General features: G+C 42.4%; 2 protein-coding genes across 3 annotated transcripts; both read right to left on the reverse strand.

The window, feature by feature from the left end:
* LOC143003723 (interferon regulatory factor 4-like) lies at positions 1-7,207 on the reverse strand. 2 transcript variants are annotated; one of them, XM_076154523.1, is made up of 9 exons: positions 7,107-7,207; positions 6,731-6,972; positions 5,178-5,364; positions 5,016-5,092; positions 4,173-4,311; positions 3,673-3,774; positions 3,228-3,587; positions 2,229-2,341; positions 1-1,789 (listed from the first exon to the last, which is right to left on the reverse strand). In XM_076154523.1, exons 2-9 carry the CDS (start codon positions 6,926-6,928, stop codon positions 1,616-1,618), a joined length of 1,350 nt encoding a protein of 449 aa, XP_076010638.1. In that variant the 5' UTR covers positions 6,929-6,972; positions 7,107-7,207; the 3' UTR covers positions 1-1,615. The 2 variants fall into 2 exon arrangements, with proteins under 2 accessions (XP_076010638.1, XP_076010637.1); XM_076154522.1 differs by having other exon boundaries at positions 3,673-3,777.
* Positions 7,208-9,726: 2,519 nt separating this feature from the next.
* LOC143003724 (dual specificity protein phosphatase 22-B-like) lies at positions 9,727-17,866 on the reverse strand. Its single transcript, XM_076154525.1, has 7 exons — positions 17,846-17,866; positions 16,802-16,835; positions 14,956-15,038; positions 11,708-11,757; positions 11,283-11,357; positions 10,961-11,132; positions 9,727-10,627 (listed from the first exon to the last, which is right to left on the reverse strand). Exons 1-7 carry the CDS (start codon positions 17,864-17,866, stop codon positions 10,505-10,507), a joined length of 558 nt encoding a protein of 185 aa, XP_076010640.1. The 3' UTR covers positions 9,727-10,504.
* Between the last annotated feature and the right edge of the window lie 1,815 nt (positions 17,867-19,681).

Here is a 19,681-nt window from a genome sequence, read left to right on the forward strand (position 1 = left end):
CATTTATTTGGTTTTTGGAACAGAAAATGTGACAGAAACAAACAAGAAATACAGAAAACTTCAACTAAAACTCAGTGTCAGTTATGAAGTACAAACACTCTGTGATGCATATGTGTGGTTTGTGTTAAATCAGCTCATTTACATACAAATCTCCCTGAGACAGTTTGTCCCTTTATTCACTCTGCTGCTATAAACATAGCTGTGTGTCGTATTTACATTGATCTACAAAGACAAAGCCTTCGTGTCAATCAAAGGTAGCATCCTCATCTGCTTTTACAGATAGATACGATCATTTCTTTGCCTTTTCTCGAGATAACTGGACATTTTTCTTGCGATCTCAAGGGAAAATATAACAGATAAAGTTTCAGTTGGAAGACATAGATCAGCCGGCTTCAGGCTTTGATCAAACAGACGTGTGACTGGTTGATTATGCGGCAGTGATTCAGCTGCAATAGCTCTTTTCTCCAGATCTCTAGTCGTCTCTGTGTTAAAAAGCTCTAGACCAGATCAGAACTGTTCATTCAAGTGTGGCAGTACAACAGAGAAGTAAGCGTGAAAAAACGTCACCTTCCCCAGAAACAGGACAAGTGTCAAAAACAAGTGACTCAGAAATTATTTCCACTCAGTTTTAGGTGAAATCCAGAAAATAGAAACAGAGACGAAGCTGAACATTCAACCAGAATGAATCAGAAATTACCAAAATAAAAGATTTGTACAAAGAATAAACATCTCATTTAAGTCAAACTGTGTATTTAAAGCTAAGCTGCATATTTATTTAAGGCAACAGATGAGCTGAATTCAAGACTTTATTGAATAAAAATTCAGTAAAGAAACTTAATTATCTAAAAGGATTTCTCCAAATTTCAGCTCATTATTAATTAATTAGCTCACTGATGAGTTCTTGTATGTTGTATCTTTCTGTAGATATTTCTGTTTTGAAAGGACAAGTATGGATCCTTGCGCTTAGGCGAGTGTTGTGGAGAGAAACGTGCATGAAGGCGAGGATAAGATTTTACAGGGCGTTAAGTGTCATTATAGCAAAAGCTTCATGTTTGTACTGTAGAAGAAAAAGCAACATGGATCCATAAGGGTCCATTCAAAGACCTACAGACCTGAAGAGAAGCACAAACATCTACATGATGACACAACTTTCAGAGGAACAACATCAGTATGGACATAAATGATTTGAAATGTGAATTGAAATTCTGTGAAATCGCTTAACCCCATTTGTTCTTATCAGCATGTTCTTTTTATAACTTTGTAATGTCAGCAGGACTTTGAGTCAGCGTCAGTAGCAGTATGCAGTCAGTCAGAAGGCACAGAACATATATACATTACTCCTTTCTATAGTACAATCACCACAGCTGTCAGGTTCATTTGCATAGACGGTTTTGGGGGGAAAAAGGAGAAACACTATAGTGAAATACAGACAAATGAAATGAAATGAACTCTCACTCACTTAGCCACACGCACACACTCACACACACACACACACACTTTCAGAGCATATCTGTATGTGGAGGCTGTCCGGTGTGGGGCTCAGTTCGATGCGTTGTAGGTTCAGATCCCTGGTGTCCGTCTGTGTGTGTGTTTAACAGTCTGTTCAGCCCTGCGGTCACTCCTGCAGGCTGCTGCTGCTGCTGCTGTGCAGGTGTGTCACCGCCCTCTGGTATTCCTCAGGCGGGCTCAGGTGCTCCGTCATCCCCGGGTGCTCGTAGCTGCGGCAGTAATGGCCGCCCGTCTGCTGGGCGTAGTAGTACTGGAGCTGCCTGGCAAACAGCGGCTCAACCTGCAGAGCGGAAGGTGAATGAGGTTTAGTCTTTAGTAGTAGTAGTAGTTTAGATGAAGTGTGTCACCATGTACACTCCATGTACACGCCGTGTTTATGGACGCCTGCACCTGCCAACACGTCTGTAACGCTAATGATGAACTTTCTGGGACTAAAGGTGCTTTCACATTAACCACGGTGCTCTAAACATTTAGGTTTCAAATGCTTCAGAAACACCATATCTAACAAAATGTCCAAAGATACAGAAAACATCAGGATTCTGGGCTTTGTATGTTTTTTTTATACGTGTTAAAGTTCTTTAAATAACTGAATTGTTTAATAACTGCTAATATTTACTATGTTTTATATTCCTGCCGTACTTTCTCTCTCTCCTCCTTCTAAACATTTCATTAAAAGTCATTTAATTGAGGTCACAGTATTGAGAGGGGTCAAAGGTTACCTGGACAGTGAGGGTCCTCCTCTGCCTCTGCGGGTCCAGACACTCGTCTCCAAAGCTCAGCAGGACCTGAAAGCGGGGCAGCGGCCGAGCGTGGAGCCCAAAAGTCTGTAACTCTGGAGGAGAAAGAGGTCATGTGTCAAATTCAGATGAATTCAGGAGAACTTAGTGTGAAATACTGTGACCTTTGGACTGAAAGACTGGAAAGTCCTGCTGCATATTGTATGCAAATATGATCCTCCGGTGTGACACAGCTGGCATGTGGGTGAGATGATGTGGCTGTCATGTGACTGACGATCCTCACCATCACATATGCTGAGGTGCCTTTTAAGTGGTCTCCAGGTTATTTCTGAGTGAGGGGCGTCGACTCACTACAGCAGACTGACATTTATCCAGCGGCGCTTACAGTAAATGACAGGCGTTTTGCTCAAAGACACTTCAGAAGAGCAGAACACAGACTGAAACAATGACTTCAAGCCAAACGCTCAACTACCTGAAGCCTTTGTTCAGGATGCTACGGGCTCTAAAGATTTCATTCAGTCCAAAAAGTTCTTGAGGTCATGTTCTTATCCAAACATTGGATGGATTTTTATCATATTTGGTGTTGACGTTGGTTAGGAGCCAAGGAACACTTTAATTGATTTTGAGGCAGAACCGGGTCATAGTTTTATAATTATATAAGGTTTCTAAACATTATTTTAACAGGCCGTGTTGGGTTACCTCAGGTCACCACATGATGGTAACAGACGACTTCAAACCAAAACACTCGCTAACATTGGATCAGGACCAGGAGGATGTGGGAGTCGTACCTCTAACTCTATCAACTCTCTTGTTTGCTCCCAACTGATCCACAATGTAAAGGGCTCAGGACTCACCAACTACTGCTGGACATCAATGAACCTGAGTAGTGACTTTATTTATCAATTTAAGGTAGTATTGTCCAGTTGTAGGTAGTCATGGTCACAAACTTGACATTTGTCTTTCTGGTTCTGGCCGTCTTACCTGTGAGGTAGTCCTGCGTGTGGAGAAGCTTGCAGGTCACATCTCTGTCCAGCTTGTTGGGTTTGTCTCCGTAGGGCGACAGTCCCCCCTGCCAGTAGACCCTCCCCTGACACAGCCTCCGGGCGTACAGACCGTCTGGGGCCATCCACAGTGACACGCCCCTATCCAGGGCCGACGGGGAGGGACACTCCTCTGCCCCCCTCAGGCTCTCCACGAGCAGGGGGACCATGTCGGGACCTCCTGGCAGGTAGTGCTTGTCGTCTGGGGAGCACGGAGCGATGTGACACCCCTCAGGGCTGGAGGTGGTCACCTCCCTCACCAGAGCGTCACGGAAGAACACAGACACCTGCAGGCGGCAGTCTGGGTATAGAAGGACAGGCCAAGGTCAGAGGTCACCCAAAGTGTGTGTGTGTGTGTGTGTGTGTGTGTGTGTGTGTGTGTGTACCTGATAGTGCCTCTCCTGATCTCATGCCAGCATCCAGTGTGAAAGGTGACGGCTGGCTGTCAGCAGGACTGTACGAGTAAATGGAGGCTTTGATCTGGTAACCTGCCAACAAATGGAAGCACAACAATTTATTACATCACTATCCGCTGTATTTATATGTTCTTATTATTTATTTTGGGCCTTGAACTCATAACCTCAGTATTTCTAAACTTTGGGACTTGATCTCATAAACTTAATATTTCTAAACTTTGGGACTTAAACTCATAAACTTAATATTTCTAAACTTTGGGACTTGATCTCATAAACTTAATATTTCTAAACTTTGGGACTTGATCTCATAACCTAAGTGTCTCTAAACTTTGGGACTTCATCTCATAACCTCAGTATTTCTAAACTTTGGGCCTTGATCTCATAACCTAGGTGTTCCCAAACTTTGGGCCTTGAACCCATGACCAGAGTGTTTGTAAAGCCCTGGTTGTGGCCTTAAAGGCGTGGCATACCGTTCTCCATAGCGGGGTTCTGCCAGGGGAGGCTGCGGGGCGGATAAGGACACTGGGCGAAGGAGAGCTCAGGCAGGGGCGTCTGCTCGGAGAAGTAATCCCTCCATACACACTCTGCAGGGGGCAAATACTGCTGCACCTGCACAGACACAACCAGTCACTTTAACATGCAAGTCATCATGATCAGAAACCTACTGTCTACCCTCCACCATCCCCCCTTTATCCCTCCATCACCTCCTACTATCCTCCCTTTTTATGGTTCCTTCCCTCTTTCCTCATCCCTTCAATTGACCACGAAATCCTTCAAATTAAGACTTGAAGGTTCAAACCCAACAGTCGAATGTGTTTAATTATCAAATAACACTTTATTGTGAAAATACAGATTTGTCCCGAGTTGCTCCCTGTAGGTTTTAGGTGTCTGTGCCTTTTCCCAGTCTGATTCTTTTCTGTAACGTGTGTTCCCCTCTGAGCAGGAATCAGATCCTCTAGATTGTAAAAGAAGCGATTCCATTGTGTAAAAAGACGTTAGGAGTAAAAGTGCTGCCTCAGCGTTTCTTAGAGTAGAAGTAAAGACGCATTCGCATAATGAAGACAGGTAAAGTTTACTTTCACTGTAAGGTTAAACGCTTGCATCTGTCATTACAAACTTTAAATCTTCAGATCAGCTAAAAAAAGGAAGAGATGAAGTGAAGAAACGGAACAATGGAAGGAAGAAGACAAGGAGAAGAGAAATGAGACACGATGATCTGCAGATCACAACACAACAGCAAAGGACGAGTGAAAGGGCTCCAGAATACAAATACTCAAGTACAGAAGCAGTACATCAATGTATAGATGAATCACCTGACTCTGCCGGGCGGGGTACTGGGAGTACACATGGTAGCCCACTGGACTGGGTGGACTGTCTTCCTGTCTGGGTCCTACAGACACAAGGGCAAACATTTTAACAAACACAAGAACATTTACACATGTGCGGTACTCTGCAGCATCTGAGGCCAGACTAACGTTTCTTGGCGCCCTCTGGGATGATGCGGTAGACTTTGTAAGGATCCGAGATGTCCAGCTGGCTTCGGTCCACCAGTTCCTCAAAGTCGTTGCTTTTGTTGAGGGCGCAGCGCAGTCGAGTCTTCCAGGTGGGCGGGTCCGGTTTGTCGATTCCCTCGCGGAACTTTCCTTTAAAGAGAGCCCAGGCCTGCACAGAGGACCAAGCATCACCAGTTAATGCGGGACCAGGACATGTGACTCAACAGCTGTCCATCACTGAGTCTGGACACTTGTGGTGTCAATACAGCATGAGGTACTTATGAGATACTTGCACTTCCAAATTTGATGTTTGTGCTTGTTTTTCCACAGATTTTAGATGTGAAATACTTTAGACCCTAGATACGATTGCTGAACAGGTAGATTTTAGATTGACATTGATTTTAGACTGATTATCTGAAAACAGGCAGCAAATGAAACACTGAAATACACAAAGGTTTTTATGATTTTATTCCAAATGCTCAAATAAAGTTTGTTCACACCCAAAATATTCATTATTGATGCCTCAGTATGAACCAGATTTGTCATTTTATGCATGAACATTTTATCCATCATACTTGTGTACACTTGATTCTTGAATGCAGTACTTTTACCTGTGAGAAACTATTCCCCCCTCTGGTTGTGAGTTCTGTGTATAATGAGTCAAAGTGCTTTGTGTCATTTGCACATTGAAATGATTGTGATTCACTTTGCACTAAATATCACTTTAAATATATTCAAAAGTGTTTTTTTTTCTCAAAAGATTGGATCCTAACTCACAGCAGCAGAACTAAGATTTTGCAGGTTTGTGCAGCCATGTGTATAATGACTAAGCAGGGACGTGTTTGTAGTATAGCAGAGTAAAGAAACTGGAGTAGAGTCAGATGTGTCCGTGGCACATTTGGATGAAAGGACTTTTTAGATGAAGTTTGATACTCATACTGCAGTATAATGTTACAGCATGATGTAGTGACATTTATTTAAAGGACATTTGTACTTTTTGGTAGTACTTTTTCTTTACATATACAGTTTCAGTGCCACTTATCAAACTCCCTTCTGTTCCTTATTTACACCTTATAAGCACATGTACATCTTAATCGATTATCATTAAGAATAGTTTATAACATTTTAATCGATTATCATTAAGAATTGTTTATAAAAATTCTAGCGATTATCTTCCACTTCTTTTTAATTGATATTTATTACTTTTACATTTTCTAACTTTAAAGAAAATGAAAGCCTAAAACAGCTCAGATTATGCTTTTATTCTGGAAGTCACTGAATATTTCATTGGAATCTGGCAGTTAATAGTTATAGTATATATAGTAAAGTATCGATCTATTATGTTTCGATTGATTAATTTTCAGAGCAGCTGTAGCACTGCTGGAACACTTTCATACACATTTACCTTCTGACTGTTAATCTTTAAAACCGTAAACGCAAAATCACATGATGCTTTTATTGAGAAAGTCGATACTCTTCATTACAGCTGCGTGTACTTGTTGCGTGATCTTGTTGCGTGTACTTATTGCGTGTACCTTGAACAGCGCTGCGTCCTCGTCCCGGTTGTAGTCCTGTTTCCCGGCGTGTTTCCATGGGATCCTGAAGATGCTCTTCTCGTCGTTCTCCCACACCAGACCAGGATACTTCCCACAGTCCACCTGCTCGATCAGCCACTGGCGCAGTTTCCCGTTCCCGCCACCGCTCGATCCTCCGTAATCCGCCTCAGGGTTCATCTCCGCCGGCAGAGAGACGCGCAGATACTCCGAGTGATCAGCGCCTGTAACGCAGAGCCATGAGCTGCGGCGTGTGTAAGTGTGTATCGGTGATGTGAAGCGTAAATTGAGGGAGGAAACCCCCCGCTGAGCTCCCACGCAGCGCCGCAAACCAGTTTAGAGAGACTCGAACTCTTACCTGTGAAACTCGAAACCCGTCCGGTTGTGAGATCAGTCAGGGTGCGGGTTAGAGAGTCGCATCGTCACGCAGCTCCCGCTTAAATCCTCCAGGCTGCGGCGGCGGCGGGAGGCGGGGACATGCGGGGACGGGCGGGGACAGGCGGGGACAGGCGGGGGATGCTGAGGGCGCACCTGCCGCCTCATCCGGGGAAGCTCATCTGCGCACAGCGGCCGAGCTCCAGGAAGACACCAGGGGAACCCCTCCGCTCACACACTTACACAAGCACACACACACGTGGAACGTCATGGCACGGAGGAGAAAGCGGTTCTGTGAAATGAAACACTTAGAATAACAAGATGAGCGGGATGGAGTTTAAGAAGCCAAGAAATATAACGGAAATATGAAGTAACAGCACGTTTAATGACTCTCACGTTACCATGGACACAGCGTGAGAGCAGAATAACGTCCTCTTTCTGTCCATCTACTGGATCTATCCATCAATATCTGCCAAATGAATCTACAAAACAAACTGCAATATAGCAATTATTCCAAAATAAAAGTCTCGTTGTTGTGTAGCATTAAGTGCGTATTGTCTCCAAAGATTGTTTAATTTTTAATTGATAAATATGCAGATTTAATCCAGGGAATGAAATATGTAGGTCATTGATATAAAGACATTACATTAAAGTACCAAATACACTGCAACGTAAATGCACCTAATACACTACAAAATAAAAGTCTCAATGTCTTGTGGAGTGTTTTTGTTTCAGGAGGATTGAATTCATTTTTCTTTTAGTTTTTTATTCCTAACATCGACTTCATGATAAGGTGAAATCTGCATCATGCTTTCAAAGTTAATACATTTGTTTTAATCTTCAATTACAGGAAGTCATTTATGTTTAGAATTGACTGAATTACTAAGAAGAAGACTGTAAATAGACAAAGGATTCAGTGATTGACTTTCTGTCTTGCAGTAAACTGAAAGGTTTGTGGAATACAGGGAATTCAAAAGTACAAAATAATATAAATAAGTCACTTTTCCCTTTTCAAGTCAATCTAAACTGTGACATACTGTTAGTGTTACAAACTATCTATAAACAAAGATTAACAAACATTAATGCATCTTTGATAAAAAAAAAAAGGCCCTAAGGGGTTAATGTTCTGCTGTCCCTGTTTAGATGTTAATAAACTGCCCACAAATATAATCAAGTAATATTTGTACACACAGCAAACGTACACAGAAAGTAAAAATTGTGAAAAATATAACAGAATATTTTTTTTCAAAGCTTTGATGTTGGAACAGAAATGTAGATCACCTTTTCCTCCTTCAGCTGTGATGACTCATTGACTGCACACACTACTGACATTAAAAAAATATATCACTCACTTTGTCTGTTTTTCTGCACTGAGTGACATTTTGGTCCTCAGCGTCTGAAGGGACGAGGACTCAGCAAAAACAAGGATGATAATGTTTAAAAGTCCTGAAACCCTTCTTAGAGTTCAGACTTCAGAGTGTTGGGTTTATTTGTTAAGTTGGGTCTAAAATGTAAACAATCGCTAAAAAGTAAATAAATAAAAACTGGACAATTAAGGGGACATCCAGGTGCCATGAAATAAAAACGACAAAAGGGGAGGGAGTCCCACAGGGAGGAAGTCCCTCCCTGTGGGCATAAAAGCTGCTGCCTCCAAGTGGCCACATAGAGCAGCAAAGACAGCTGCAGGTCTGCTCTGCTCTGGACCAGGCTGCTAGAAACCAGCAGAACTTCACCAGTGAATGACATCGACACAAACACTGACATGAAAGAACTAAACACCTAAAGGAAATGTCCTGTAACCACATCTAAGATCACTAGATCACTCTGCCCCATAGTCTTTGTTTACGTCACAGCCACTCTTCCTGCCCATTTATCAATATTTAGCATTTTGACTACTTTATTTTATTTATCATGACTGTGTTTTTATTTACCACTGTGTGTGTTGTGTTTTCATTTATTTCTATCTATCTATCTATCTATCTATCTATCTATCTATCTATCTATCTATCTATCTATCTATCTATCTATCTCTCTCTCCCTCTTTCTCTCTCTCTCTCTCTTCTCTCTCTCTCTCTCTCTCTCTCTCTCTCTCTCTCTCTCTCTCTCTCTCTCTCTCTCTCTCTCTGTCTCTCTGTCTCTGTCTCTCTCTCTATCAAAGCTTTATTGAGAGTGGATGTTCTAGATTTACAACTGAGTCTCTTGAAAAACAAATCTATGTATTATATGTGATGCTAGAGTGAGCTCCGTGGGACAGGATCTATGCAGACCTCTGCCGGTCTTCAGTAGACTTTAACTGTGTATCCTGGTTGTGATGTTTAGATTAAGAGGCTTTGAGGATCTAAACAATGAATCCAAACAAAATCAAAATCAAAGCTTTATTGTAAATTCACTGCAAAAAAATCTCATACACCGTTTCTGTCAAGAGTGTCAGAGTCGTTAAATGAAGCAGAGTCAAGCTCATCTTCACTCCATTCTTGAAATAATCTTAGTTTAAAAAAAAATAACCTTGTGAAGATACTAAAGAGAGATCTTGATAAGATGCAGATTCAAAATGCCGCAATAATCCAAACAGTGTAAATAACCTAATAACTGTATTTCATCTAGAGGTGACAGTATAACATGAGGAGGAGTCAGAGGAGTGTATGTTCTCACAGCGGGTCGTATGTTCAGGCTCCTCGATGTCACGCTTGGCTGCTCTTGCGTGTTGTTTTGACAGTTATGGGCGAGGACGTCAGAAGGGACTGGAGACTAAGACATGAAATCCCCCCCACATGACTGCTTAGGCCTTTGGCAAAACTTGGACTTATCATATGAATACATAAGTCTATGTGAACAATGTGTATGTGTGTGTGTGTTTTCTTAGAGGGTAACTTAGCACGCTTCTCATTCTCATCCTCATTCTCATCATTTGTTGTGTTGATTGTGCAGCTTCTTTCAAATGAAGCTGGAACACCTACAATCATCTTGGGGGTCGTCAACCTTCATCAAGTGACACAAGCGGGGTCATTGACGTCATTGACGGCATTGACGGCATTGACGTCAACACTTTGACGATTTCTTAGAGTGCACTGATCAAGGGTGGTGGGATTCATCTCAGTTGACGCCACTGCTGCCGTTTGTTTCCTGTTTGTAGCAGAAGTTAAACGTCGATCTCTTCGTCTTTGGTTAAAAATCAAAAGTAGATTTGAATGTTTTCCAGTGGCCCTCGTATCGCCCCCTGGTGGTTTAGTGTTTATTCTCCCACATCAGCATAGAGACCACTGCATATCGACTGTGTGAGTGCGCGCGTGTGTGTGTAGTTTTAGTCGAGTCGAGTCCTTAGATGGTCAGATCGGAGGCCTCAGAGTCGGGCCGCATCATGACCCCGTCTCTTTGGTCTGCTCAGGTGCCACTTGTTGCCGGGTTATTGCCGTCGCTCATGCTCTTCCGCCTCAAGAGGTCTACGATCTCCTGATTATCGTTCAACAAATTCTTTCCGTACAGATCGTTCCACCAGGCCCGATACTATACAGAGAGAGCAGAGGTCAGCAAAGATGAGACACGGCTAAATAGAGAGAGGACGAGTGTGAGCGGAGGTTAAGCCAAGTATAATGTAAAGTTTCTATATCAATTCAACGGAAATGAGAGAAAGAAGGACAGGCAGGAAGGAATGAAATGAAGAAGGAGAGGAGGAAGCAAAGGAAGAAGAAAAGAAGGACGGAGGCGTGTATGTGCAGCCTTTAGCAGCAAACAGGCGTTTAGAGAGACTGAACACACGTTGCATGTGCTGCGTAACAACACACTGATCCACCTTCACTCTGGGACGTTTGAGAGCGAGAACATGTCCGTGTTCCTCACCTGAGTCAGCTCCATGTTCTCAAACTCCTCCAGTTGCCGCAGGAAGCCCAGGTTGGGTCCGGCACAGGGCCGCGCCGCCCTTACCGCCGCCAGAGACTCCACCCAGCCCCGCCCCGTCACCGTCATGATGTAGGCCACCACCAGGGTCACACTGCGGGACACTCCTGCCACACTGAGAGCACCACAGCTTCACTGCAGCATCACATCATAACCTTTAACCTGAAACTTTCATTCCTCTAACAAATTCTCAAACTCAAACTCTCTCTTTTTGTGGAGAACTAAATGAATGGTCTTAATCTTCACTCCTTCCATCGTCTCTCACCAGTGGACGAGGCAGCCCTCTCCTTTCATTCGGGACTCATGGATGAAGGTGAAGCTGTCTCTGAAGTGCTGAGTCCTGGTGAAATGAACACAGAAAGAATCATCAATTAATTAAATCAATCAAAATCAATCAACCCCTGAATCTGTGGTTCTCAAATCTGGAGGCTCCTAAGTCATTATGTTTTTATCCAATTCAACCACAGCAGCCTGATTTAACCCCTTCAGCCTATAATACACTGGGATTGTTTTTCCGTCTGATTTAGTCTCGTGTCCACATATTAGTTCTTATTTCTAGAAAGTTCTTGAAGCTGTTTAAGAAATTTTAATCTAATTAGAGAAAATACAAGAGCTTTGATGAGACGCTGAGTTTTTCTCAGTAAACCTCACATACGAGCCTCTGGACTGTATGTGCAGTTTGGTACTCACAGGTTCTGCTTGCAGTTGTCAGCGGCTTGTATACAGAGATAAGTCAGGTCCTACAGGAGGAAGAGGAGGAAGAGGAGGAGCAAGAAGAAGAGAAGGAACAGGAGGAAGAGAAGGAAAAGAAAGAAGAGGAGGAAAGGGAGGAAGAGGAGGGAGAGGAGAAAGGTCAAATAGACATTTCAACAGGACATTTCAAAAAGGTAGGATTGTAGTCTTGTTTTCTTATCCAGAAGCAGCCGATGGCACTGACATTTTCACAAAGCTAAGCCTCCTGCAGTACCCAGAAGGTTTTTCATTTCATTTTTTCCACATGTTACCGACAAAGATGACATGAGGACAAAAAACAAAGTGTTCTTATTGTACCATCAAATCATGCAGGATGATGACGAATCTCTGCAACGTAACAAGTAACAAAGTACGAATCAAATGGAGCAGCAACAGCATCTCCCTCAGAAACGTTGGTATTACCGCACAAGGGAAATACTCGAATAGTCGTGTGTACTAAGAGTAAATGTCCTCTCGCCTGTGTGTTGTTTCTGATGTGCACCTGGCAGCTGATGGTACAGCCACAGTGGACAGAAACCAGCCTGTCCCGGTATGACTGAGACGCAGCGAAAACCCCAGAGCCCTCTGGGAGAGTTGCAGGCATGTCCACACACACACACACACACCCACACACACACACACACACACACACACACACACACACACACACACACACACACACACACACACACACACACACACATATGCACACACACATATGCACACACACATACACGCACACGCACACACACACACATATGCACACATATATGCACGCGTACACACACACACACACGCACACGCACACGCACACACACGTACACGCACAGACACGCACAGACACGCACACACACACACGCACACACGCACACACTCACACACACAACCCCAAGATTATATTAAAATAAAAGTAAAATGGTCATGAATAATGACATCTTCATCTGTAAAATGCATCAAAACCCTCTGCAGTGCCTCAGTGCATTGTGGGACTGAAACATTAGTAAATCAGTAAAAACTCATACTGACCCCAGGTTTAAAAATATGAGAATGTGTTTGCTTTTGTCAATTGAATGTCTTCATCACATTTATATTGGATGAAAAACAATAATTCATTGATTATTGAGGAAAGTCATTAGTAGCTGGACACGATGCAGAGCGCTGTTTTCTAATGATAGTGAGAATAAAGAGTTCAGAAGTTCAGAAAATGCATTATCATTAATCAAAAAAACCTAATCATTTGTAAATGAATCAATGACAGAGTAAGGCGGTTAGTGATGCAACCTAATGTGTCTTCAGACATTTTGCTATGCACATCTGGCCGCAGAGAGGCGGCGGTTGCAAATGACACCTTCCTCTCTCAGGGACCTTGGTGCCGTCTTCCACGAAATCGATCGGTCGGTGGTTGACTGTTAGTTATGCAAATAGAGCTTCACCTTCCATCTGGCCATTTGGTCAAAAATAGACCTGAGTCATCGTTCAGTCACAGAAAGCTGTGTCATGCTCACACACATCTGTAAGTCCTGCTAACAAGACACAGATGCTTCAGATGATTCAGCACAGTTATGGGACCACATGGGGTAATTTGAGTATTCCACGTAATAATGCAGTAAAAGAAAGGGAAATACTCAAGTAAAGTACCAATACCTCTATAGTTCTCTAATAAATCTGTCTCATGTGTCCTTCAGCATTATTTTGTCCCTTCTGTCTTGTCTCTATCTCTTCTACTATCATGTCTCCTTAAGTTTCTCTCTTCTATTAGAGAGTCTCTCCTCATCTTCTGAGAGAGTTTTAGTTTTTATGCTGCAAACGTTCTCCTCTTACCAATTTAATGTAATTTAATGGAGTTTTTGAATATCAATAGTGAGCTAAAAATGACTTTATAAGATGGAGATTTGTTACACTGTGATTGGTTTACAACCTTAACCAATGAAATGACTTGAAAACGTTTGAAGCTCATTAAGCACATGTTATCCCCTTAAAATATACATAGAGTATATCTGTGTGTAAGGAGAAGTGATGTGATACAGATCGGTGCAATCCACAAGTCTGACACAAAGTTTTTTTTTATTATACACCGTGATTGCGTCTGCAGAACTTGAAGCCAAAACTTCCTAAAGCCTTGGTGGTTGACCAGTTTGGGTAGTGATACTGCGATACAAGTTACTGTTTCTCTGTTTGTGAAAACGTACCGTGGACGGAGAAAGTGCAGAGAAATTTCTACACACTTTTCATGCTTTCAACAAGACAAGATGAAAGTTGTGAAAGCGGACAGTGAAAAGTTGAGCCCAGTTTGAGGTTTAAACGTCTGGCGGAGGAAAATACGCTGACGCAGCACGTTCGCTCAGCTCTAATGATGTCACATTTAGCATCCATAACCACATAGTAGGATAAGTACGGACATAAATTCTAATAATGGGTCATCACGTAACATGAATACAGAATATTTATGAATGTCTGTAGCTATGAAACACCACAGTTAAGAATCTGTATAGATTGTATGGGTAATTCTGGAGTCAGACTCATCAGAGCACTGAGCAGCTGAGACCAGGTGAATTCCAGGTCTTATGACTGAGTACAAAACAAAAGGACTTTCCACCCAGAGCAGAAATGTGACTTTCACCTTGACTCCTCTTCCAGTTGCCTATTTTAGCATCATAAGTACAGTGAAGTACAGATTGTTTGATAAGTTATGAGCCTGACTCTTGATGTTTTTTGTGGAGGAACTTGAATGTCTCGAGTTCCAGTGATACAAGGAACTCAGTGAGGTGTATAAATGTACTCAGCTTTGGATAAAAGCTTCTGCTAAATGACTAAAATTTAAATGTGAATAAAATGTATAACATGGGCAATAACATGCAATGATTCTATTGGGTGTGAGCATAGATAAGTCAAGGCCAAATCCCATGTATGAAGATCAGACTGCATCAGTGGGGGGTGATGTCTCATCCTGGTCAACAGGCTAAGTGATCATTCGGAATTTTGGACTGGACTGAACTTCTACAGCACTTTCATCCAAAGTGCTTTACACTGATCTGATGTGACATAACCATCTGAGGCCACAGGGTTCAAGCCAAAGCCTCCATCATGTCTGGGAAGCCACATACAGCTCTTGCTCACTTCTCTGACAGGCTCAGAACTTACCAATCAACCCCTGTACTGTATGTGGTTGGACAAGCATGAGGGTCAGATGAAACAGGTTGTCTCACCTCCAGGACGGGAGACGGCGTGTCGTGGATGGACAGGATGTGGGTGATGTTGTTCCGGGCCAACAGCTCCCTGTCCCGAGCATCTGCAGGTCGGAAAGAACCCGACAAAGTCAAACATGTTCCTCCCGTCCAATCAGAAAACGCCTCGTGCAGCTCCTGCCTAAATAAGGACTGTTCTACCCTACGACACCCCCTCCCCCCCCCCTCCCCCCACAGCTGATCTCTCCCAAGCAAATATGACCTGAAGGCTTGAAGGTTTTGATCTTGTTTTGAACTGAAAGAAAAACCGGAAAACCAGTGTTTCTAAAACAGTCCAGCAGCTTGGCCCAAAAGCAAGAAACAGTAAATGTTTTAATCAAATTTTGGTCTTTAAAAGGAAGCCAAACGTTTTCTACCTTGGGCAGATGTGGCCTCAGCAGGGTTTTTTCGTATGCTCTGCAAGCTTGCAGGATGCTGATGCCCCCAACACCAGAGGGGAGAATGTAAACCTGCTGCAGGCCTGAACACAGACACGGCTGACAGCACCAATATGACATATAAATATATAAGTATATATATATATAAACATATATATATATATATATATAAATATATAGATGCTGGTGGTGCTGGCAGAGGTTCGACCTTTAAGCTACTGACAAGAAGTTGTGAGATAAATACTTCACTTCTATTTCCCCTGACTTCATGTGGTTTATTTTATTTCATATTGTTTTTGTATTTATTAATCTTATTTTGTATCCTTATCATATCTATTATTTGTATTTGTATTTTACTTTATTTTATTTTCTTATCAGGGCATGCTCTGCTGAAACATATGAAATTAATTAATTAATTAATCTGTTTTGGTTCCTAAAGCTGCTTCTTCTCTCTTAATGTCTTATTTTATTCTAGTTTCCTGTTCTAAATAAATTTTAACGTGAAAATACACTATATCTACACTATATCTCTCTCTATTTGAGTTTAATTTAATCAACTTCATTATTTATTATGTTGAGGAAATTACACATTAGGAGCAAATAACACTTTTTACCTTTTTTTTCTTTTTTCACTGTGTTCATTCAGAAATCCTCTCAGCTCAGTTTGCAGAGTGCTTGTACTTTGGTAGGTTACCAAAATGGATTGAAAAAAGGTCAAAGGTCATGGAAGCACCATGGTGTGAGTAATTTCTCTCAGATCGTCGCTCAATTTCAGTTATTTTACTTTCATTATTTGTGTCTTATGGAGTCCTGAAAGTTCAAATTTCTAACTGTGCGTGTGCAGTGAGACCGTGATGAGCCAACAGGTTCACGGACGTCTCCAGAAATGAGTGTTGGTATGTTGAAACGAGATAGAAAAGGCACCTCAAACCTGATCTATATCCTAAAACCCCCCAATGTTCTGTTCACAGTGACAAGATATCAACCTGTGATCAATACAAATCAATACATCTACAGCATTCGTGCATGATGTCATGTTTGGTGAGGCTGATCTGCCTCATTCTGTTAGCTCAACATAACTGTGGCTTTGTTACTTGTACTATAGCTTTTTATTGCATCTGCTGATGTTTGGAAAGAGGTGGAATATTGTTCAGGCAGGGGGTGCCCCCACACTGTGGGGCGTCCCCCCCAACACACACACACACACAACCATACACACCAACAGAATGACTCTCCAGCTACTGACACGCACACACACATTGAGCGTTGGGCCTCACTCTGTGTCCTCTCCACTCTATAGAAACTGAGCTCAGTGTAGCATCTCACCACACACTCCTTCATGTGAGGAACTGAAAGACACACACACACACTATGTAATCCTGCACACACACCAGTTCAGTATTCGCGGTACAAGAGGAAAAGTAGCTCACCTTTTAAGTTTCCCAGGTAAAGATCAGGCAGGACCTGAAATGAAGAGCAAAGTCAGTCTCAAGCACAATTTGTCAAAGTTTACAGGGATGTTATTATTAGGGACATTGTTCTATTCAATTCTTTTTCTACACCTTTTTTTTGTTTCATTCTTCTATTGATCTCATTCTTCACCTCCCTTTTTTTGTTTTTTTTGTTCTGTCGTTCTTTTTCTTCACCTCTTTTTTCTCATTTTCCATACTGTCATTCTTTCTCTCTCTCTTCATTCTTTCAGGCCCTTCTAACGTCTTCATTCCTTCAGGTACAAACATTTTTTGTCAGGCCTACAGGCTTCATTCTATCACGTTGTTTTCAACATCTTCACACAAAGTTTAAAATGCATTCAGCTATTCCCTATTACAATTCAACTCATCTCTCCAAACACAAAGGAAAGCTGTATGACCAAGGGGACTTCCAGGTTCTATGAAATAAAGACCAAAACCCAGAATGTCCACTAAGGGGCGCTGTAGCCCTGGGCCAAAGGAAGGGATAGGATGGGGGATTGTTACTGTCCTTACCCAGAGACTGTTCCTTTAAAAGAGCATCAAGCTCTCCTCTGGACCAGGACCTGGACCGGGCTGCTAGAAGCCAGCAGAACCTCCACAGTGAAGGTCACATGAACACTGACATGAAAGAACTAAACACCTAAAGTTCGACTTCATTTATTCAGAGTGAAGTGTTTTAGTTCCAGTTTGGTTTCCAGTCTCTGTGTTTGCTGAGTAATCAAGACGAACTGAACAAGCTTTTTACTGCAGCTCTCTGGTGTATTATATGCAGTGCTGACTGCTTGAGCCCAGGAGATCAAGAAACGTGCAAATCATAGTTCTAAAAGTAGATTAGTAAAATAAAATATCACTTTTTCACTCAGCATGCACAGCAATGATACAAAGACACCATAAAGTAATATAAGAAGTTATAAATGTAGAAATATGTGCAGGCGTCTCTTAAACACACTGTGGCTGGTGGCTGGTAGCCCCAACAAGTACAGTGTCACATGACGACTCTACCTTGTTAATCCCGTTCCCCATGTCCGCCACCAAAGATCTTGCTCAGCTCAGATCAGCACGACCTCACACTGCTCATGTCACTGCATGTCAACCGACTCCTTCAAAGTTGCCGTGATCAGAAATGGGGTGAATGAAAAACGACGATTTCAGCAGAAGAGGATCAGTCAGTGATCGTTTGTAAGGGTTCGTGTCCCACACATTAACGCTCTGGACGCTCTGTGTGTGCGCGTGTGTGCGTGTGTGTGTGTGTGTGATGGGTTGACGTAATGCTCCCTTAGTGGCAGGTTTATATTTAGAGCAGGGGGTCATGGCGCCATGCCGGGCAGACAAAGACCATGTGAGGGAAACCCAACACCAACCATGACCGTGCAGATACATGTCACCATGCTGTCTTCACTTTTACTTCCCTTCCTTTTTACCTCCTTTCCTTTTTTATCTTATCCTTCTTTCCTTAATTATTTATCCTTTATCCCTCCATATTTCCTTCCCTCCTTCCCTCCTTCCTGACTTCTTGTTCTCTTTCTGTCCATCTTTTGTTTCTATCATTCTTTGCTTTGCTCTGTTTACGTCTCTTTTCTTCTTTTTGTCCTTTTGTCTTTGTGTCTGTTTCTTTCTCTCTCTCCCCTTATTTTTGTCTTTGTTTTGTATATTTCTTTGCCTTTCTGTCTCTATATTTGCAGTCATATTTCAATGTTTTGCCTCCTTTGTCCTTCGTCCTGTCTTTTTCTTTCTCTCCATTGTTCTTTTTCTGTCAATCCTTTGCTTCTTTTTCCTTCTGTCTTTATCTTTATGTCCATCTGTCTTTGCCTTTCTTTCTGTCCACTTTTTCTGTCTTTGTCTCTGTCTGTCTTGTTGTGTCTGAGCTGTGACATTACGCTCAGGAATCCCCTACACGTCATATATCATGGTTTTCACTCTTGCTGTTGTTATTTGTTTGATCTGTGGACACCAAACTCCACATACACGATTACACACGTTTCCAGTAAACATTGTGGCGTCTTTAGGCGACGCGCTCTGGGGTATTTTTAGCCCGGCTTTGTGTTCCTGTGTGTGGTGGAGTGAGCGTGTCTCACATACACACGCTGACAGGCAGAGAGGCGTGGAGGCGTTTCCAAAAAGCAGCCGAAGTAGGTCTGAACACTCATCACGTATCAGGTCAGAGCGTCTCATGACAGATGCTCAGGTGTGAGAATCAGGGCAGCAGACGCCCGCAGTCATACCGGCGTGTTTGCTTCTATGACCATCACAAGCATGTAGCAGTGGAAGTAGGGGAGTACTTTTTATTATTATTATTAGTTTATTTTTTCAGGGACAATGCAGCGCACATTATTACGCACATAGCCATCACAAATCAATGCATAACAGAGTATGTAGATGTGTTACATGGAAGGTTTCTAGCCAGATGGCTAATTTGCAACCCCAGTCCCTGGTCAGGCCTTTCTAAACCAAAAACATAACATGTAGTGGTCTAAAAAGTTATTTAAATTAAAAAAAGTTGTTGTATACGTGTGCATACACCTCTCTATACACATAAAGACCAATATCAAACATCAAAGGTATAGTCTGAGTCAGACAACACCAAACCATACACATCAGAACAAACACAGCATAAGAACAACACAAACAGTAAATCACATGACAACACAAACCCCAGACACCCTGCCGCTCTCACCGAAGCGAACAGCAAGGCATCTAGCACAGACAGTACAATAATACCTGGACAGTAGAGTGTGTGTACTGTGTGTGTGTGAGCGTGTGTGTGTGTGTGTCTCAGTGGTGACATCCCTGATTTACTTTCAGCCAGTGTTTTAACTTACTATTAAAAGTTTTTAGTTC

Source organism: Genypterus blacodes, unplaced genomic scaffold (genome assembly GCF_046128005.1).
Source record: "Genypterus blacodes isolate CSIRO-AG114 ecotype Tasmania unplaced genomic scaffold, CSIRO-AGI_Gbla_v1 ptg000062l_1, whole genome shotgun sequence".
In the NCBI taxonomy this organism is placed as follows: Eukaryota; Metazoa; Chordata; class Actinopteri; order Ophidiiformes; family Ophidiidae; genus Genypterus; species Genypterus blacodes.

Coding starts and splice junctions, on each gene's coding strand:
- LOC143003723 (XM_076154522.1), bottom strand. CDS start 6,928: ATGAACCCTGAGGCGGATTACGGAGGATCGAGCGGTGGCGGGAACGGG. Junction 5,365..6,730: donor AGGACGCAGCGCTGTTCAAG/GTACACGCAATA, acceptor TCCTCTGTGCAG/GCCTGGGCTCTCTTTAAAGG. Junction 1,790..2,228: donor GGAGGACCCTCACTGTCCAG/GTAACCTTTGAC, acceptor TCCGCTCTGCAG/GTTGAGCCGCTGTTTGCCAG.
- LOC143003724 (XM_076154525.1), bottom strand. CDS start 17,866: ATGGGGAACGGGATTAACAAG. Junction 15,039..16,801: donor TTACCTGGGAAACTTAAAAG/GTGAGCTACTTT, acceptor TCCGACCTGCAG/ATGCTCGGGACAGGGAGCTG. Junction 11,133..11,282: donor GAGGGCTGCCTCGTCCACTG/GTGAGAGACGAT, acceptor TGGTGCTCTCAG/TGTGGCAGGAGTGTCCCGCA.